The sequence below is a fragment of the Pelobates fuscus genome, chromosome 3 (genome assembly GCF_036172605.1).
Source record: "Pelobates fuscus isolate aPelFus1 chromosome 3, aPelFus1.pri, whole genome shotgun sequence".
NCBI lineage: Eukaryota > Metazoa > Chordata > Amphibia > Anura > Pelobatidae > Pelobates > Pelobates fuscus.
In genome coordinates, this window is record NC_086319.1 from 344,134,408 (window position 1) to 344,156,978 (window position 22,571).

A 22,571-nucleotide genomic window follows, 5' to 3' on the forward strand; every position below is an offset into this window, starting at 1 on the left:
TTACCGTGGCAACGCTCCGCGCGGCCGCGAGAGTTGCAGAGGAAGCTGACCTGGGAGCTGCACGGACGGAGGAGAGAGAAGGAAGCTGACAGGAGCTGCGGTGAAGGTAAGTTACAGCTTCCTGACAGCCCCCCTCCTACAGCCCATCCACTGGACCACCAGGGAGTGAGAGCCCCCCTCCCTGGCCAGCTAACAAGCAGGGAGGGGGGACGAAAAAAATAATAATAATAATTAAAAAAAATAACAACAACATTAAAAAAAAAATATATCACAATAATAATTAAATAATAATAATTAATAAAATGCCCACCCCCACCAATGCTCTGCACTCACACACACACACACACACACACTGCACTCACACACACTGCATTCATACACACACTCATACACACACTGCACTGCATTCATTATATACACACACTGCATCCATACACACACTCATACACACACTGCACTGCATTCATTATATACACACACTGCATACACACTGCATTCATACATACACACATACACACACTGCATTCACACTGCCCTCATACACACACTGCACTGCATTCATTATATACACACTGCACTCATATACACACACTGCACTGCATTCATTATATACACACTGCACTCATACACACACACTGCACTCCATTCATTATATACACACTGCATACATACACACTGCATTCATTATATACACATTGCACTCATATACACACACTGCACTGCATTCATTATATACACACTGCATACACACTGCACTCATTATACACACACTGCACTCATACACACACTGCACTCATATACACACTGCACTCCATTCATTATATACACACTGCATTCATACACACACTGTATACACACACAGCATTCATATACACACTGCATTCATACACACACTGTAAATAAATATTAAATTAATATAATTTTTTTAGGATCTAATTTTATTTAGAAATTTACCAGTAGCTGCTGCATTTTCCACCCTAGTCTTATACTCGAGTCAATAAGTTTTCCCAGTTTTTTGGGGTAAAATTAGGGGCCTCGGCTTATATTCGGGTCGGCTTATACTCGAGTATATACGGTACAAAATTTTGTGTTCTCATTATTCAGCATATATACTTATTCTCTATCCTACATTTAGTTCTTTCACTGTGTCTTTATATATTTACCCTAGTATTTCTCTTACCCTATCTGTATACCCTGGAACCTTGCCTGGCTCCCTAGGTGTCTTTCACGGCTCCCCCGCCGTCTGTACTTTCCCTCCATATCTCTGTTTTCTGTCAACGTTTTTTTCTGTGCGCTCGCGCACAACAGTTTCGGTTGTTCTCTACCGAATGCTTTTATTCGGTAGTTTTGCGCATTCGCCATTTTGACGCGAATGCCCGCGGTCTTTTTCTGTGCGACCGCACATTGACTATTCGGTTCTTTTCTACCGAACGCTTCTCGTTCGGCAGTTTGATGTGATCGCCTTTTTAAGGCGTTTGCGACCATTTTACTATACGCACGTACGGCAGTTTAATTATACGAACGGCAAGCATCCAGTTTTGCCACCCAAACTGGGGGAGGTACTATCCTCCCCATACTAAGGCTGTCAGTCCGGCGGCCATCTTAAAAAGATAGACCCTGCCTGTTTTTTCTGCTCCAGCTATCCACTGCAAGCAATTGGAAATCCTTGTACCCTTTTTTTCACTCAGTGGGACCAAGTCAGGTTAGTGCCTTGCCTTGCACTTGTAGTTGGTTTTAGCCAGTTGGTCTGTACCTTATTCTGGCCGGGGTGAGCCCCCATTTTATGCTGCTAAACGGACCTGTTCATGCAGGATTCCGATTACCTGGGTGAGCCCAGTGAAACAGCCCTCTCCATCTTACTACGACCTACCAGTCTCTAGCCTCAGGTTATTCAGTCCTGATACCATACCACCCCGGTCCCCAGGCCTCTCCACTAATTGTGCCTAAGTGCCCTCACGCAATTTATCGGGTGAGCCCCGAATACTCATTCCATATAATGAGGAATCACAAACCTCAGACCTCCAGGCCATGATAACAGCAGCTGTGGCTGCAGCTATGGAACAGGCCGCTTCCAAGTCGCTCCCAAGAGACTCTGAAGTCCCCATGCCCATCTCTAAACGACTCCTCCAGAGAACGCTCCCAACGGCCTAAACGCCATTGGAAGGGAAATGTCACTCCACGCAAATCTAAAGGGAAAGCCCCTGCTGATCGCAGAAAAGCCACGGTTCATGCTTCCCACGACCTCACACAACTTTCCTCAGGTGAGGAAGACTTAGAACCCACTCACGCACTAGCTCTGCTGGATGAATGGCAGGCGGCAGCCTCCGACCAGGAGGACTCCGACAAGGATTCCGCAGCCAACTCTGACCCTTACTTCATAAGGGAACAGGGTCTGGGTGAGCCCCAAGACTCCATGGCGACATCCATGGATAACCCACAGGAGGGCACGGAGATTTTCCTTGACAATTCGGGCCTCCAAATGTTTGACCCAAGAAACATCCGGCATCCCCGTTCGGAAGAATGGTCACCACCCGAGCATTTGGCAAGGTTTATGCACTTCTGGCTCAGGAAATCTCTGGACAAAGAAGTGAGGAACCGGATGAGATCCGAATGCCCTCGGCCTAGCCTGCCAGACAAAGTGACGCACACCCCCGAGTTTGACCCGCTCATGACTACATTCATGTCCCGAGGGGGTCGGGACCCGTGCAAGGGCATAGAGCGCGGTTTTACAGGAGCGCAAGACAAACTGCTAGACGCCATTGGGCCACTAGCTAGAATCATGGATATGGCGGATTACGCCTATGAAAGGGCTGACACTTTTACCCCAGATACGGTGCGTGAATGGGCACGAGATACCCGGGAATGGGCACAAAGGTGCTTCTGTTTCCTAGGGAACACCAACGTAGCCCTCTCTTCGGAGAGGCGCCGAGCAGCACTTTACCGTATCGATGAAAAACTGGTCAAACTGGGGGACAAAGAATTAGGACCCTTGGCACAGGGTAAATTATTTGGAGAGGCCTTCCTTAAGGAATTAAATAAAAGGGTCAATATATTCACGTCCCTTAATAAAGCACAAACTTCAATGCGGAAAGTCTTCCGCAGTTCTCACACCCGTGGTGTTTTTGGAAGGGCTGGATGGCAGAGGGGCCGTGCCGCCAGCCGGTTTTGTCCATCCGGCCCCCGTACAACAAGGACTCAACCGTTCTACCCAGACTCATCTATCCGACACAGATTCCACCAATTCAGGGGATCTGATCATGGCCGAGGCAGCCGAGGACGCTCACGGGCAAGATTCTCCAACGGTAAGTCAGAGTCTTACTCTGCCTCTAACCTCCTGTCATATCGCAGGTCGTGTTTCTCTTTTTTTTCCCAGAACTGGACAGAACTATCTTCAGACGCGTGGATAATCCAAACGGTGCAGGGCTATTGAATAGAGTTCAACTCGACCCCGCTCCAGCTGTCCCCTCCACGTCCGATCCAGACTACACGGGCAGATGCCCGCCTCATAGACGCGGAACTCCGAGAACTTCGCTCCAAGGGTGCCATCCAACCAGCTCCGGATGCCACCGGTTTCTACAGCAATATCTTCCTGGTCAGGAAGAAAACCGGCAAATTTCGGCCCGCTATCAATCTCAGGGAGCTCAATTCTCATGTGGTATATCGACATTTCAAAATGGAAGGTATCCATCTTCTCCGGGACTTACTTCGACGCGACGACTGGTTCACTCGTCTGGACCTCAAGGACACAAACCTTTCTGGTACACAGAAGCAGCCGTCCCTACCTCAGTTTCTTCTGGCACGGGACCCCCTGGCAGTTCACCTGCCTCCCGTTTGGCCTCAGTTCAGCCCCGTGGTGCTTCACCAAGATTATGAAGCTGGTGGTGGCGAAGCTCAAACCCAAGGCATAAGATGCATCATCTACCTCGACGACATCCTGATCTTCGACGAGGATGCAGAGACTCTGCGGAGACACACGAATCACACACTACACCTTTTAAAGTGTCTAGGTTTCGTCGTCAACCGCCCCAAGTCCGCAATGACCCCGGCTCAATCAGTTCAATTCCTCGGATTCGTAATAGACTCCACATCATGCACTCTCCACCTCCCGGCTACCAAAATTATGGCAATCCGCCGGGAGATCCGGAAAGTCCTTCTTCGGACAACCATACCATTACTGGCACGGATCGTAGGCCTTCTCTCCGCATCCATCCAGGCCATTTTCCCTGGACCCCTGCACTACAAGGCCATGCAACGCCTCAAGGCAAGTTTCCTTCGCAGACAACCGACATACGACCAACCGGTTCCAATGTCGGCCGAAGTTCGGGAGGAGCTACACTGGGGGCTGAACTGCATGCAGGCTTGGAATGGCAGGGCCATATTCGGGAACCAGACAGACTTCGTGCTGGAATCGGATGCCAGTTGTTCAGGCTGGGGAGCAACAGATGGAACCATGTCCACAGGAGGAATCTGGACTTCCGAAGAGCTCTCGATGCACATAAATTGCCTGGAACTCTTGGCCGGGTCATTCGCCATTTTCAGCCTGGCAAAGGACCGATCCAACTGCTGCATCCTACTCCGCATGGACAACGTCTCAGCGGTAAGATACATCAACCGCCTTGGAGGCACTCGTTCTCAAACGAGATCTTCGATTACTGCCTACCACGCAACATCACCTTGCTGGCAGAGCACTTACCAGGAGACTCCAATACGACGGCGGATTGGTATTCACGCCACTGGCGGGACGCCTGCGATTGGCAACTAGACCCTCATATTTTCGCACTACTGGATGTACAGAGGGGTCCTCTCTCCATAGACCTATTCGCGTCCCATAACAATCGACAGACAGAGGCTTACTTCAGCTGGCTCCCAGACCCGGAGAGCCTCACAACGGACGCTTTCCTCCAACAATAGCCACGGGATGGTGCTTACGCATTCCCACCTTTCGCAATGATAACGAGGGTCCTTCACCGGATCCGTCTACAGGGAGTGAGAATAATTCTCATCACGCCGCTCTGGCAGAGCCAGCCATGGACCTTCTGGAACTTTCAATCAAAGATCCCCTCCTCCTACCAGATGCCCCAACCATCCTCAGGAACCCATTGGGCCTACCTCACCCACTAGTCCTGCAGGAACGCTTGCCCCTTGTGGCCTGGACTCTTTCCGGGGCTCCTGGAGAACCAAGGAATTATCGCAGGAAACTATGGACCTGCTATGGGATTCATGGGCACCAGGAACAAGGAGGTGCTACTTATCAGCATGGCACTCCTGGAAAAGTTGGTGTGTGGGACGGGACCTCAATCCCTTTACTGCACCTACTCACTCCATCATGAATTTCCTGACCTCACTTTTCACTGCTGGAAAATCATACCGGTCCATCAATGTGGTACAGTCAGCCATCTCAGCGGCCCATACTCCGACCCAGGGGACTCCGGTTGGTAAGGACCCGCTCATCTGCAGACTTCTCCGCGGCATGCGCCTGCGGCGCCCCCCGGAACCCAAATACTCTAGACTTTGGGACGTTGGCGTGGTCCTACAATTCTTACGAAATTGGCCTCCCAACGAGGAGCTGTCACTCCGCCAGCTTACCGCAAAATTCACCTTCCTGCTCTGTCTGGTTTCTTTTCGACGGGTATCTGACGTACGCGCCTTTGACGCCAACGCGTTTACCTTCTGTCCGGCGGGTGTTACCTTTCAGGTCTCACATCGCACTAAGGGCAACTCTCACTCGGTTTTCTACCCTTTCTTCCCTTCTGACCCTCAACTCTGCGTGGTCTCAACTCTCCGTCAATACGTGGAAGCCACCACGACGTTGCGGCAGTCTTCCACTCATCAATTTCTGATCTCTTACGTCCGCCCTTACGGTCCGGTTTCGGTTACTACACTGGCCAGATGGGTTAAATGGCTACTGTAGCGGAGTGTAATGTTAAAATCCCCGATCTCCGCTGGTTCCACAGGTAAATCCACAGTCAGCGCTGAAAAGTAAGGCAAGTTCCCAAATCCTCCCAATAACCGGACGAAACACAGTTTGGGAGTCAACTAACTGGCTTTATTCACAGCTGGCATATTTATACAGTTCCCCATGCAAGGGGTTTCCATACAGTAAATCCAGGGGATTTCTCCCATCATGCAATGTAACTTTCCCAACAGGCTGTGCTGCACGAGAAGGATACTCCCACTAAAATGGACGATTAAGTGAATTATCCCCTCGTGCAGCAGAACTGACAATCTGTATTAAAATACGGTTTTTACATTCTATTCGGCAGATTTAAATGACCGAACGTTCGGCAGGTAGCTGGGACCTGAGCGCATCTTTTGGGAGAATACCGCTCAGCTCCCAGCTGAACTGACCGAACGCCGCATAAAATACACTTAGCCATCGAGTTCGGTTTAAAACTACCGAACACCAATGGGGAATACAATGTGATGAGAGCGGAACTCCCGAACGCTCTGGAAGTCCAGCGGTGTTCGTATCATTGAGTAGCCGTTTTTAGTACCAGGCACTCGACGACCGAACACCGCTGGAGAGACAAAGGATCCAAGATGGCCGACCGCCGCATGGTCGGTAGTCGAACGACGGCCACCTAGGAGAGCCTTTAATTACCGATTGCAACATTGTTGCAATCGGTTAACGAGCGCCACACGACTTCTAAGTGTGTGGTCTACCTGGGGAGCCCGTGTTCGGTTGGCGAACGGCCCGAATGGCCGCAATTCGTCAAACGAAGGGTTTGTATGCTGGTAGCTTAGGGCTGCCAGCATGCGAACGGTCCTATAAAATACACACACAATATAGAAGATACAGTCCCCCCTTACAGCCTATGGACAACCTCTACATATCATAGTCCAGAAGTGGCTAGGTTTGCCACAGCTACTATCCCTTGCCGGTATTGACCAAACTTTTGGAGCACACTCCGTACGTGGGGCAGCGGCCTCTTCCGCTTATGTGGCAGGCGCGTCCCTTTCGGACATTTTACGAGCGGCGGACAGGACCAGAGAATCTACCTTTAGGACATTCTACTTTCGTCCTCTTGATAATCCAGCGTTTTCTCTTCTTTCACAGCATTGAAATTGCAAAATACGAAGCCTCCTGTCATGTGATAAAATTGAAGATTATGCTAGCTTTAGTGTACATATAATCTTAATTTTAATAATGACAGGAGGCGAGTATTTTCCCTCCCTGCTCTCTTTCGTTCTTCCCTCCCTATTATTTCACATCTACCTATAACACTTTGCTCTCTCATATTGTTGTATAAATACCTAACTTAGTAGCACTTGTTTAAATGCCTTATTTACATTCATTTGAATATCTATATATACGCCTTATGGGTGGGATATTTATTTTACACCATTAGTCGGGAGGACGTTTAGTTTATTATTATCATTTTACTAGAAGAGTAAGTTAAATTAAGGGACAGACACTCATTGTTTTAAACAATCATTTCTGGACTCTAACACACTTTATACTCTCGTTTCAGCTTAATCAGAAGTCACACGGAATCATTAAAGTCTCCATACAAGATGTCGTCATCATCGCATCATGGGCCTTATCATCAGGTCTTGGGAGACCATCGTTTGAAAACGGTATGCCTTCGTCTGCATTCTACCTGTTCCTGTTCAATTTATTCTGATTAGTTTCCAATTTCTCGTTCAATGGACTTTTTCAGTTGTTCTGTTATTTTTCTGCATTTATGACCTTGTGATGTCGCAATTTTAAAGAGGAAATGATGTCATATGTCACACCTCTTATACCCTATTCTACATTGTGATTGGTTAAACGTTTTGTCACTCTTTTCTTTGCTGCTATGGAGATAGTAAAGAAAGATTATGCAAAATACTCGTCTCCTGTCATTATTAAAATTAAGATTATCTGTACACTAAAGCTAGCATAATCTTCAATTGGTGCCCATATACATGTGTGCACCGGCTTATGCACACATGCACACAGGTCTGGAGAAGCTGGTCTGAGATCTGTGTGGGAGGAAGCACTTCCGTTAGTTCAAAGGAGCTACATGAAGTAGGCCTCAAACCTCAATCAAACAGCCAGGGGGGCATTTCTAAAAGTAGAGATTTCTCATAGAAACTAGGATGCTCCTCACCCATAAAGCACTTCAGCAAGCTAGGGTGTGGAGGGGTCCTTTAGACTAGTTTTAAAAGCCCTCTCCTGGAACAATAAGACAGGGCCCTAATTGAGTTTAAGGAAACATTCACAAAAAAAACATTTCAACCATGCAATATAGAAATTCAAAAATACAATATAGAAAGTCCCAATTATTTTAACCTGGATAGTTAGCCGTAGTATTTTCTAAGCCCAGTGTCACCAATAGAGGGTCTATAATCTCTAGGAAGGAGGCTGGCCTTCAATCCCCTCAAAGAGCCATCAGAACTGAGGCTTCTGTTATACCAGGATTGTGTACAGAGACATCTGTACTGAATATGGGCAAAACCTGCCAAAGTCAAAGTGGGAATACCCACAAACTGAAGTTAAGAATGACCAAGCTACGATCCTGTGGAACTACTAGATCCAGGTGGAGAAACAAGTACGTGCCAATCAGATATTATTATGGTGGAATAAAGAACTGAAGACCGCTGTGGGAGTGGATTTGGAACTACCTAGTGGCATCACATACCATCACCATGCAAAACAACCTGTGTATTTATATATATATATATATATATATATATATATATATATATATATATATATATCTTGGCTTTTTTAGATAAGACCTTTGTACAACCAAATTAAATCACAACGATGAAGTCACAGATCAACTTCCTGGCTTACTTTTTAACACTAATTGAGTAAGCCAATTAGTAAGAACCGGTTTCAGGATCATATATATTTGCAGATGAGATGTGGAACTAGTTTAGAGCAATGTATGAGGGTATTAGCACAATGGTAAACGGAACTGAAAATGCCCATTGATTCATGTGTCTAGAACACAGTATCTACTGCCCATAACTGCGGTGAAAAAAAGAACTGAAGAACTGCTGTGGTCGTGGAGGTGGATGTGGCACTACCCAGTGACTATAATGTCAAGAAGAAAGAGCAAGAGAAGGTAGACAATTAAAATAAGCTAGTTGTAAATGTACCACTAATATGTTTTTTATTACTCAGTACTAAAAGATTGGTTACATATCTTCCTCAAAAATCAGGAGGTTTGGGCTTTTTCATTTGATACACCACTGACATTCTGTTCATGAAACCCATGTGGAACAATGGTGTGCTTAGAAAAGTATACAGGAAGTGCTCACATGGAATAATCTCACTGGAAATGATCTGCCTTTATATCAATGATGTCTAATTGTCTTTGACCACTCTTGTATGTATTCCACAATTCAATTCTTAAATCTAACTCCGCTCAGGCAGGCTGACTCGTCTTTGGTTTAGCAGTGACTCCAAGACAGTCAATCTTCAGTTTCAGGTTCTTTTTTTTACAATTTTTTTTCAAATTTGCAGTTATGTCAGCTCTGAGCCTTCTTTAGACATTCTTTATATACCCAAATCTTCTTGCCTTGTGGATATAATATTTGCACAATTTCTATTGACTTTTTATTTTTTTATTTTGTATTTTTGGTGTGCAAAGATTAATACAGACCTGCCTGAGGTACCCCAACGGCATTCCTCAGGCTTTGTATCGTGGATTACAATAGGGTAGAAAGTAAGACGTGCACATTTTATATAACGAGATATTGACAACGTTAACTGTGTTAGGCTAGTAGACAAGAGTAAATCGGTGAGTATAAGCTAGAGCCTATGTAGCTAGACTGCGCTAGATAGTCTGGATTGATGCAGTAATTATACCTTTAGTTTAAATGCGTAGCTTTGGGTCCAGACAAGCTAGGAAAGCACTTTACTGCCCAAGGTGAAGGTGGAGCGTTGGTAAGAGGGCTTTAGACAGGTAAGCATATGATGTGAAACTAAATGCATGATAAATGAGGGCCTGTGAAAATTGCATATCAGAGACATAAAATAAAGCATTGCATCACTTCAGCATTGTGGTAAGTGCATTTCAATGCTTTTGGGATCCAGGTTGCGGGTTGACGGGCAACGGGTAACTTGCCAGTCCCTTAACACTGTGGGTGGGGAATCATCCGATGCCCTTGCGTGGGTGAAGGCTGTGGATTGTGTTCAGTCCCGTTGGGGGGCCAATGCCGCATCAGGGAGGTGGTGCACCCCTCTGGCCCTGAAGCCTAGTGAGAGCTGGTACCCGATTGTCACGAGCCTGGGAGCCATTAAGGTCCAGGGTCTTCCCTGTCGGGGCGGTGCTGTGGGTCTTGCAGTCAGCTTATTTCTGACGTTGTTTCTGCCATGTGGCCCTGCACCTGTGTGGCCGGTACGTGTGGGTTGCAGCCCTGGTTGCTCTCTGCCCGGGAGGGCATCTTGTAGAGATGGCTGAGGTAAGGGATCGTTGTGTGCCCTGAGATGGTGTCCCAGTCCCCCTCTCTGCGCGCACGAGGGCCCTTTCCGTCGGGATAGGGGTAGTCTGAGCTGGTTCAAAATAGGTCAGAAGTTTGTCCCAGAATCTGTCAAATATAATGTCGATAGAGCCTCTTACTGTGTTGCTTTGGTCTAACTTATCCTGCAGTTGCATGCCCGTTTCACTGAAGTTTGGGTCTGCTGTGGCCGCCATCTTGGAGACCACTGTGCCTGTGGATTTCGTGAGGCCTGTCGTGTCCTCTGTGGGACATATTGTGAGGGGTGCTCCTTCTGGGGGGGACCGGGATATCCCCCACCGGTCCATAGGGGGGGGTAGTGTGGCTTGTTCGCTTGTGGCACACAGCAGTGCGGGGAAAGCGGCCGTCCTTCCCCTCTGCCGTCTCTTTTCGGCCTCTTTTCAAAGCGTTTTTTATTGTTTCCATGAATCCATGAATTGGACAGGAGGAGTGAAATAAGAAAACATAAATACATGGATGATGAACTTTAGCAGAAGATGCCCTTCTGGTCTCACAGGACACACTAGGTGGCCCTGACCATACTGAAACCAACAGTTGCAATCTAGGTGCCTTAATGCTTCTTTCTACCTTGGAATAACACATTTGAGCATAAAATAAACCATCATTGTGTACTTTATACAGGGAGTGCAGAATTATTAGGCAAGTTGTATTTTTGAGGATTAATTTTATTATTGAACAACAACCATGTTCTCAATGAACCCAAAAAACTCATTAATATCAAAGCTGAATATTTTTGGAAGTAGTTTTTAGTTTGTTTTTAGTTTTAGCTATTTTGGGGGGATATCTGTGTGTGCAGGTGACTATTACTGTGCATAATTATTAGGCAACTTAACAAAAAACAAATATATACCCATTTCAATTGTTTATTTTTACCAGTGAAACCAATATAACATCTCAACATTCACAAATATACATTTCTGACATTCAAAAACAAAACAAAAACAAATCAGTGACCAATATAGCCACCTTTCTTTGCAAGGACACTCAAAAGCCTGCCATCCATGGATTCTGTCAGTGTTTTGATCTGTTCACCATCAACATTGCGTGCAGAAGCAACCACAGCCTCCCAGACACTGTTCAGAGAGGTGTACTGTTTTCCCTCCTTGTAAATCTCACATTTGATGATGGACCACAGGTTCTCAATGGGGTTCAGATCAGGTGAACAAGGAGGCCATGTCATCATGTTTTTCTTGAAGGATGCAGACTTCTTCCTGTACCACTGCTTGAAGAAGGTGTCTTCCAGAAACTGTCAGTAGGACTGGGAGTTGAGCTTGACTCCATCCTCAACCCGAAAAGGCCCCACAAGCTCATCTTTGATGATACCAGCCCAAACCAGTACTCCACCTCCACCTTGCTGGCGTCTGAGTCGGACTGGAGCTCTCTGCCCTTTACCAATCCAGCCACGGGCCCATCCATCTGGCCCATCAAGACTCACTCTCATTTCATCAGTCCATAAAACCTTAGAAAAATCAGTCTTGAGATATTTCTTGGCCCAGTCTTGACGTTTCAGCTTGTGTGTCTTGTTCAGTGGTGGTAGTCTTTCAGCCTTTCTTACCTTGGCCATGTCTCTGAGTATTGCACACCTTGTGCTTTTGGGCACTCCAGTGATGTTGCAGCTCTGAAATATGGCCAAACTGGTGGCAAGTGGCTTGGTTTTTCCACACGCTTCTTGCGACCCTGTTGACTATTTTGAATGAAACGCTTGATTGTTCGATGATCACGCTTCAGAAGCTTTGCAATTTTAAGAGTGCTGCATCCCTCTGCAAGATATCTCACTATTTTTTACTTTTCTGAGCCTGTCAAGTCCTTCTTTTGACCCATTTTGCCAAAGGAAAGGAAGTTGCCTAATAATTATGCACACCTGATATAGGGTGTTGATGTCATTAGACCACACCCCTTCTCATTACAGAGATGCACATCACCTAATATGCTTAATTGGTAGTAGGCTTTCGAGCCTATACAGCTTGGAGTAAGACAACATGCATAAAGAGGATGATGTGGTCAAAATACCAATTTGCCTAATAATTCTGCACTCCCTGTAGTGTGTAAACATTTTTGAGCTGTATTCATAATTTAGCTTTAAAGGGGAAATTTTTATTCATCCTTCTATATAGAGTACTGGGACACTAGATTCCACCAACCCCGGCTCTACATTCATTAGTGGAAATGTTAAAGTGACACTATAGCACCTGAAGAACTACAGCTACAGAAGTTGTTCTGGTAAGTATAGTCAGTCTCTGCAGGCTTTTTTATGTAACTATGCCTTTTAAGAGGAAAGGACACCTCCAGTTGCAGTCACTCAGACGGCCAGTAGAAGTGCTTCCTGGGTTGTGCAGCACTGAAGTTCAGCGTCTCCACTCTCTGAACGTCTCTCTGATTGGCCAGCGTGGCATTTTCCTGCTCATGTTCAATGGCCTCCCACTGCTTTTCTATGGGAAAGGATTGGATTGGCTGACATCATCAATTCTGATTACATCAGCCAGAGAGGCGGATTGTGGATGGGGCTAGCACCAGCAGACCACCTGCACAGCACTGGAACAAAAGGTACGGGTTCTACTTATTTAAGGAAGGCATGGGCTAAATAGAGTCTTTAACACTATATGGTCAAGAATACACGTTAAGGGCCTTTATTCATCTGATCGGCACATATATAAATATATAGAGATACGCAGATAGACAAATAAATATGTGTGATCCACTGAGAAGGAACATACCAGGGGGAAAGCAGAGCCGATCCTACTGTCACGATCGCCTGGGTGCAATAACATTTTTGCTGACTCCAGGTAGGCGTGGCTATATCGATAAGTCCTCTCCTTCATGAACATAACACTTCTAACCCCACCCATTTTTATGGAAACCACTCCAACTCTTTGGGCCCCCCCAACTTCATCAGGTATATATGTCATTCACTTCCTACAGTGCCAGCATTGCACCCAAAAAGCTTATCAGTGCCATCAATGTCCCCAGCTTACCAGTGCTGCACTTTTTTGCACTTTTTTTTAATTACGGAAAATAATGCATCTAATACATGCATCAAAACTAACCTTTCCCCTCTCTATCCCATGCTAATCCTGTGGAAATAAGTGTATGGCAGCCAATCCAGGGGGCATGATGTCACACAGCAAGATTCCATAGGAATACTATAAGCACCAAAACAATGTTAGCTTAATGAAGTGACTTGTATGTATAGATCATGCCACCACAGTGTTTTGGCTTGATTCTCTGCCAGTTAAAACACTTTGTTTATCCATCACTAGCCACACCTCCCCTACTTTGATTCACACAGTGTCCATGAAAAGAAAACAAAATAAATAATGCTCAAACTATTTACTTTAGAAGTTATCTCCTCCTCTGTTGACTGAACTTTAATCAGACACAGGAGGCTGTTGCATGCTCTAGCTGAACGCTCTCAATACAGTTGCATTGGGTCAAAGCTTCTCTTTGAGGAGATGCTGATTAGTTCAGCAAGGCGATTTCCACACATGCACATTCTCTATGGGGAAGCATTGAATTGCCTGAAATCATCAGGATTGATGATCTCAGCCAGAGGAGGTGGGGCAACTGCTGTGAGACCGGTGCACTGGGGGAAGAAAGGAAAGTATAATGCTTTTTTTTTTTTTTTTTTAAATTAACTAATTATTATAACACTATGATGTTAGAAATTCATATTTTCATTCCTAAAGCTAAAGTGTTCCTTTAAGACAATTTGATAGGAAGTAGCAATAATCCAAAGCTTGTGACACCTTATTAAGATGGTTTGCTCTCATGACCATTCCTTGCTTTAATCTGTAAACATTACTACGTAGGTTTCTAAGAATCAACTTTTATGGCCTGGATTGTGTGGACCAAGGATAAAGTCACTGTTAGGCCTGTTATCTGTTCGGTTGTGTCAAGAAAAATGACAAAGGGTTAAACATTCAAGCCATCTAGGGTCATAACCAACAATATTAGACGTGCAAATAAATATACTGAAGTCTAAAAACAAATTGGAAATGGCAAAGTATATAGTATATTGTAGTATAAATCTCATTAAAGCAATATATTATTGCTATAAAAATCAAAACATTCCAGTTTCACAGGCTCCAGCAGAGGCATAAATAACAGACTAGCTACATACATTATTAAAACTTATGAAATTTCTCCATGTGTTTGCTTTGCTATAATATCATAAAAATGCACTTACATTTTTATTACAAAGCTTGTATTGTTTATAGGCTCCGATGCACATGATGGCTGTGGCTCCCCGTTGAGCAGGAGGTTTATCTTGGAGAAGTTGGAGGGTTGTAGAGCCACGGCTGGAAGTATCAGGAAACAAACTCTGTGATATTGGCATAGTGTGAGAATTGGAAGATGTTCGCTGCCGATTTGTTGGAGGCTCTGCTACCGGTGACACCACTGGAATTCCACTTTCTTCTGTATAAACGTTATCCTGATGAGTTGATGGGAATCCGGAAAAACGCCTATGATTTGCATTCTGCTCATAGGATGGTTGCCTCAAAGATTGACGCTGTCTCTTTGCTCTCCCTCTTGGAACTTCTTGACCAGTGTCACTTTGTAATGGTAAAATATAAGGAACTTTACCATACCCGTATGATCCTGGACTGATGGGCGTTCTGGTTCTGTTTCTAGATTGAAATTAACAGTGAATTAAAATGTATACATAATTTCTTTTACAATTGATTATATTGTTTTTAATTAAAATACAATTTTTAATAAAAAAAAACCCCGATGGTTAGATTTGCTGTTCTTGATCTTAGTGAAATTCCCCAATGAACGTATATTAATTTTTTTTTTTTAATCACACAAAACAATATTAAGCATAAGTTTGAAGGCCTCTATGAAACTTAAGTGAGTTAGTGAATAAGTTGACCCCCCCCCCCTTCAGCCACTTACCTTTCTCCAGTGCCGGGATCCCTCGGCGTTGGTGACCTCTCCTCCCTCTGCCAACATCAGCCCTGAATGTGCATGCGCGCGCGCATTCAACAGGCCATAGGAAAGCATTACTTTCCTATGGACGTCCAGCGTCTTCTCACTGTGATTTTCTCCGTAAGAATCACGGAAGCGCCTCTAGCGGCTGTCAGTGAGACAGCCACTAGAGACTGGATTAACCCTCAGTGAAACATAGCAGTTTCTTTGAAACTGCTATGTTTTCAGCTGCCGGGTTAAAACTAGAGGGACCTGGCACCCAGACCACTTCATTGAGTTGAAGTGGTCTGGGTGCCTATAGTGGTCCTTTAACCTAAGTCATCTCTATTTACCTAAAGTAAAGATGTTCCATCATCAGTATTGTACTTTAAACCCTCAGATAACACTTCAAAACTCACTATCATCACGTTTAATTAAAACAAAACAAAGATCATCATCCTTTGAAGGAGGCTAATATTTACCAACATACAATCATGGGAAAAAGAAAGCAAACAGGTACTTGTAAAAAGGAGATAAACACTTCTAAAATAAGTTAACATCTAGCTGAAAAATATATTTTTGTTCCATGCTGGCTGAATCACAACCATGGGAGGTGTGGCTAGGGCTGGATGGACAGAAACAAAAGTGATTTAATTCCTAAAAAATAATTAAGCAGTGAGACTTCAGAGGCATGATCTATACACCAAAAATGTGTTATCTATAGTGTCCTTCTAAGTGAGGATTGTAGGGATCTGCCAATTTCACTGTGTATCCCCTGCATGGGAGTCATGTCCTGACTGTATGTTAGTGTGAGTAACTGACTCATTATGATTTGTTTGTAGTGTCTGCAGCTAATTAGTTATGTGAAAGGATGGTCCATACTTTCCCTTGTGTATAATTTAGAAAGTAAGTATACATTGTGAGGTGTGAAACTAAGGGGGTATTTGGGACATGCTAATATTAAAATATTTTCTTTTTTCTTTTTTTTTTTCTTTAAAGAGATCTGCCTTAAAGGACCACTATAGTGCAAGGAAAACAAACTTGTTTTCCTGGCACTATGGGGTTATTAGGTGTCCCCCACCCTCATGGCCCCCCTCCCATTGAGCTGAATTGGTTAAAACCCCTTCACCCACTTAAAGGACCACTCTAGGCACCCAGACCACTTCAGCTTAATGAAGTGGTCTGGGTGCCAGGTCCAGCTAGGGTTAACTAATTTTTTTTTTATAAACATAGCAGTTTCAGAGAAACTGCTATGTTTATCAATTAGTTAAGCCTTCCCCTATTTCCTCTAGTGGCTGTCTCACTGACAGCCGCTAGAGGCGCTTGCGTGATTCTCACTGTGAAAATCACAGTGAGAGCACGCAAGCGTCCATAGGAAAGCATTATGAATGCTTTCCTATGTGACCGGCTGAATGCGCGCGCAGCTCTTGCCGCGCGTGCGCATTCCGCCTGACGGGGAGGAACGGAGGCGGAGAGGAGGAGGAGAGCTCCCCGCCCAGCGCTGGAAAAAGGTAAGTTTTAACCCTTTTCCCCTTTCCAGAGCCGGGCGGGAGGGGGTCCCTGAGGGTGGGGGCACCCTCAGGGCACTCTAGTGCCAGGAAAACGAGTATGCTTTCCTGGCACTAGAGTGGTCCTTTAACTTTCTCCAGCACCGGGCTCCCTTGGCGCTGGGAACTCTCCTCCTCCTGCTGACGTCAGCGCCGAATTTGCATGCGTGGCAAAAGCCCCGCGCACATTCTAACCGCCCACAGGAAAGCATTACTCAATGCTTTCCTATGGACGTCCAGCATCTTCTCACTGGGTGCCTATAGTGGTCCTTTATTAACATGACATTTAAAAAAAAAATGACAGATCCACATTAAGCCTGGCTTTAAGTGGACAGCAAGTGCTAACTTAAGTGGCACAAGTGTACCAGCAGAAAAGGGTTGCGACATTGAGATCATGTTCAGAAAAAGTTATGAATTGAATACCAAAGCTGAATGGGGATCAGACCCTTAGTGAATTGTCTCAAATGTTCTTAAGCTTAGTGAAATTCCCCAACGAATATATATTTATAGGAAGAAAAAAAAAAAATCACACATGATAAAACTACAAACACAAAATATTTTAAAACATGTCTAAGTGAGACACTGTGATTACTTATAAAACTGTTCTCTTCACACAGGGCTAAAATGTAAACATGCTGCCTTAGTGGGCGAAGAGAAATGTTCGTACTATTATAATCCTTCACATAAATCTATGTGCAGATGGTTAATATAGTATACAACTATGCTTCTGTACAGTAATGTTATTTATGGTTTCAGACATGCAGCTGTGTCCACTACCTGGGAGGTTGTAAAGACTACAATATAAGGTGGTATGTTTGTTATCGTGGTGCATGCCAGTTTTACCACATAACCGATCGCTAATGTGTTTTCACAGGTTTTCTCATAATAATGAAGTATTAGCTAATACAGTACATAAGAAGTTGTTGGCAGAAGGGCTCATTAAGTATTTCCTTCTAAGCCCTGTTACATGCATAACTTGCTAAGCAAAGCAAATTCATGTTATAGAAGCAGCTGTCACTTTCACAGCTATACAGCTGCTGGGTTAGTGCTGCATTGTAATAATAACTGAGGTAGGCCATAATTATTGTAAGTGTCTTTTTCCCCAGTGACGGGCCGAAAGATATATTATTTGTTGTAATACAGATAGGGTGGAAACAAATGGTAACCCAAATACAGAGTATAAGAAAACGTAGCACTCTTGCGCTAATATGAAATAAAAAAAAAGGTAAATAAACATGCACACCTCCACGGCCTTGACATATGCATAGTCGCCGTTCCGGCACATGCGTAACAAACCAAAGAACCAAAATACTCGGACACCTTTATTTGGGAAAATTATCACAGCTTTAATAATATATAAATCAAGTTAAAATAATTTAACGTCATTGTCACATATTAACATAACATATCCCCCCTCCTTTAACAATACTAACCCAGACAATGATCCACAACACAATAAGTAAAAACACCAGGTCCGGAGCTACAGACGAGCTGGAACCTACAAATACTCTTCCAAACCGAACTGTTCTTAGCGAACCAAACTATTTTACATCAAGACAAACAACCTACACCCCAAATTCTCTATCCATCCCTCGCCAGAGCTCAGAGCTCGACACCTTGAGCTACCGGAGCGCCCCCACCAAAAAACGCCCTTTGCAAACCTTCCTGAAACCCTAACAACATGAAATCCGTACCCACCTCTGACAGATGCACCCCATCTTGCTTGTAATAACCCGCAAACCTATGCCTTACAACCACCTCCCCAAGCGCCTAACATAAGTCGCCATGAATTTATTCACCTTCTCCCTACATTTCACCAATGCCTAGTGTGGAGCCACTGCAATTGCGGTACCATCTCTGACCATATGACTACCATGTCAACCTATCCACCTCCTTCTTCATCCCAGTGAGCAAAGCCCTCTGTGACACCAGACCTAATGCATTCCTCCCGGCATGAAACAAAACAATGTTAGGCACTAATCCTCTTGAATAGCTCTAAGCACACCCCTTGCCAAATAAAACCAAACTACTCAAACTGCACCATCGAGTGAGGAAAGCCCAGCTGTATGACTTGATGATAAACTGCAGCTCTCCATTGTGCCCACTACATATACGAGTGTCCCATCACAGACGCAATCCAACATGCGGAAGAAAACACGTTACCAACAGAGAACAAATATAACCATTTCAATCAAACTTAAACTAAATGCTTGGGCCTCACATATGACCTGAATCTTACCGATTCCCACCTCCCGATCTTCTTGACCAGTTAATCCCCCAAACCTAACCAAGCTGCCCCTGTTGCAGCCTCAATCCTGAACGAATGTGTCACGAACTGTAAAGCCCAACTGCCCCAAGGCCAACCAAAAAAAAAACCTAAAGAATTGAAATTTGGACAACGCCGAACCAACAGCATGCAACAAAAATGGACCTCCCATCATGGAACCTGCTGGCTGGAAAGCCACTGTACATGCTGCTTTACCTGGCACCGAAAAAAAACGTGACCGCGGCACCCTTCCTGAATACGTCCGTTTTGGAACGGTGGACATGTAGCACCACCCGATTCTGCCACAGTTCCGCATCCAAACTCTGTAACCCGCCTCCGCCCAAGCGGTTACTGCTCACCAACTCACTTATCCTAAACGCTATGGAAAACAGCAAAACCTCGTACTCCGGAAAAAAAAACCTCTGGAAGCACACCGAGTAAACCTTGCAGAATTTTGAAGGATAACGGCCTGTGCGAATCCCGCGATGACCTGCCTTTCCGAAACCCCTTGATAGCCTGATGCACTAGGAAATGTTTGGTTAAATCTTCCCACCCATTAAGCTTAAATAAAAACTCCAAGGCAGTCATGTTGCACCCTATGGCAGACTGAGATGCCCCCGAAGCAAATAACCTGCAAATGAACCATAACAACGTGTCGAACCGAGCCGCAACCAAGACCTGACCTTTCGCACACACCATTGCAGCATCCCATTGTTGCCGAACCTTCACATAGGCCGCCCATGTGGATGGCGCCAACTAACCCCCTTATGAGACGACAAGCAATAGGGCCTGAGCTGCCACTCTTCTGCCGGACAAGGCACTCCCTACTTCTAAGCGCTCGGAGCCACTGCTCAAAACCGTTCCCACCGAAAGAGCGAATCAGCCACCACGTTCAACAACCCAGGCACTTGAAGTGCCCTAAACACAACATTAAATCGCATGCAAGAGAGAGCGAAGCGGCGAAGGAGCCAAATAACAGGGATAGAAGAAGCAGATAAACCATTAACAGCATCAACCACCGACATGTTGTCGGTAAAGAAGAAAACATTCTTGTCCCTCAGCTGCTGCCCCCACAATGCCAGCGCCACTATTAAAGGAAATAATTACAGAAACGCCTTCCACTGGTCATGGTTCGGAACACCAATGCCCCGCAAAACAAGCCCCAAACCCGATGCTCCCCGACGCGTCCATAAATAATTCCAAGTCTGGCGAAGATGCTGCGGGCTCCCGGAAATATACCTGCCCATTAAATTCCCATTGAAAGACCTGCCCACATCCAAATCAGCTTTCATGGATGCCGACACCTGATTGAAGTGATGCAGTGACGCTACCCTGCTGGTTGCCCTGTAAACGTAAAGTTGAGCTGGCCCACCAATGACTGAAGTGCCCGCAAAGTAGCTCCACGGACCTCCGCCTACGCCTGCCACAGTGCCCTCAACTTGTCCTCAGGCAACCAATATTCTCCCTGAATCGAATCAATCTCCTAGCCCAGGAAGGACAAGCAAGTAGTCTGCCCCACCCTCTTGTCGCCCGCCAGCGATATTCAGTAGACATTCGCAACCCATTCCAAAGTTTTCAACCCTATGCGGCACACCTCCGAACCTGCACAAAGGAAATAATCTAGGTAATGGACCACAAATCTAGTGCCTGCCTCGTATTTGACCACCGACTCCAGAAGCGTACTGAAATTTTCTAAGTACGCACATGAGATGGAACAACACATCGGGAAACACAGATCAACAAACTACTGCCCCTTGAAAAAACAGCTTCGTAAATGATGACAGTCGGGGTGGATGTGCAATTGTCGAAAAGCCTTTTCCACGTCTGCCTTGGCCATCAAGGCCCCCATGCCCGCACGCCGAACCAACTTGACCACTTCGTCGAATGATGCATTCGACACACAGTAGAGGGCCTTTGTCAATATCATCACTCACCGAAGTTCCATATGGATACGATAAATTATGAATAATGCGGTACTTACCGGGCTCCTTTTTTGGCACGACCCTCCACAGTGAAACCCACAAATCACTCAACGGGGGCACCATGAACGGCCCTGGCATCCTCCCTAACTGCACCTCCTTAAATAGCTTCTCCCGCACCGCATCTGGGAAGTCCCCCACTGACTTCAGATTCCGCAGATTACAAACCCCCTCCCAATGCCGAAACGGAATCCCAAACCCCCTATTGAACCCATCCCTTAACAAAACAGCATCCTCTTGGTTACCGTAGCTGTTTAGCCGCGGCAACATTTCGCCGACCTTCACCAGCTATCACCCCGGCGGCAGCGGGTGCCCCCAAACCACCCGTTGTTCCTCCCATGGGGGAGGACTTACCCTTCTTGAAACAGCAGTTGTAACCAGGCGCACCTCCACACTCGGAGCACTCGTTCACGGCCCAAACCAACCTCCTGTTCACGGCCAGAACATTCTCCCGATCCAGCCCTCGCCTGTTTGCGGCCCAAACGTTCGCTTGTTCCCTTACGTGCCTGTTTGCTGCCCGAACATACGCCAAACTCCATGTTCACCTGTTCCCGGCCCGAACACTCCTCTCCTTTGCGGCCCGAATGTGCAGCCTCAGCCTCGTTTCCATGGATACGCACAGACCGTGCGGGCGCATGGTGACGCCGGCAACGACCTCCCAAACTCCCACCACTCGCAGCAGCCTCCAGCCTCCGTTCCAGTGACGGACTCACCCTATTCCTCCCGGTGGAGCCAGCGCTGGGTCTCAAGCGTTGCGGCGGTCGGGTATTCCTGTGGACCCAGAAGCAGAAGGCCCAGATGGGACCAGGGCCTCTCCCAGACGCTCCCGGAACAAGGAAAGACATCTCTGCTGTACAGCAGCATGGAAACCAGCCAGCCATTCCACTATTCTTCAACAACAGTACTTGCAAGATACAAGACAGAGACACCACACAGCCTGCACAAAACAGGTAAGTGAGGATTAATTAAGATGGTCACTTATCTAAAATGGACACTATATATACTCTTCTAACGCAAAACCCAACCTCCAGTTATTCTAGCCAGTCCCCTTACATTACACCCCTCCTATGCCTGTCTCCTAGCGATGTCAAGACCCATTCCCACTAGCTGCGCTGCTCCATGGGCTACATTGTATGTGTCCAGGGAAACGTCATTGTGTCTTGAGGCCTTGTGTGCTCTCATGCATGTGGTCAGTACATGTACATGTGTCCATATGCACGGAACAGTGGGGGTTACATTAATATGCTCTGGCTTGTATGGACAGGAAGGCATGCTGGGTAAATTAAACTATGAAAACAGTTTAGAAAATGTAAAATCGCATAACCTATAGCTAACTTTCAGATACTTGTAAGGGTAGGCTACTATCTTTTTATATGTGACAGTTTCACTTTAAATAGTAACAGAGAAAAAAGCAACAAG

The 22,571-nt window shown here is 45.7% G+C and overlaps 1 protein-coding gene across 1 annotated transcript in view; it reads right to left on the reverse strand.

Annotated features, from left to right (window-relative positions):
- The window catches only part of THSD4 (thrombospondin type 1 domain containing 4), a 694,237-nt gene that overhangs the window by 463,651 nt on the left and 208,015 nt on the right, over positions 1-22,571 (reverse strand). The window contains exon 5 of the mRNA XM_063449121.1: positions 14,639-15,080. Coding sequence (XP_063305191.1) covers positions 14,639-15,080 — 442 coding nt within the window. The remainder of the gene's footprint in view (positions 1-14,638; positions 15,081-22,571) is intronic.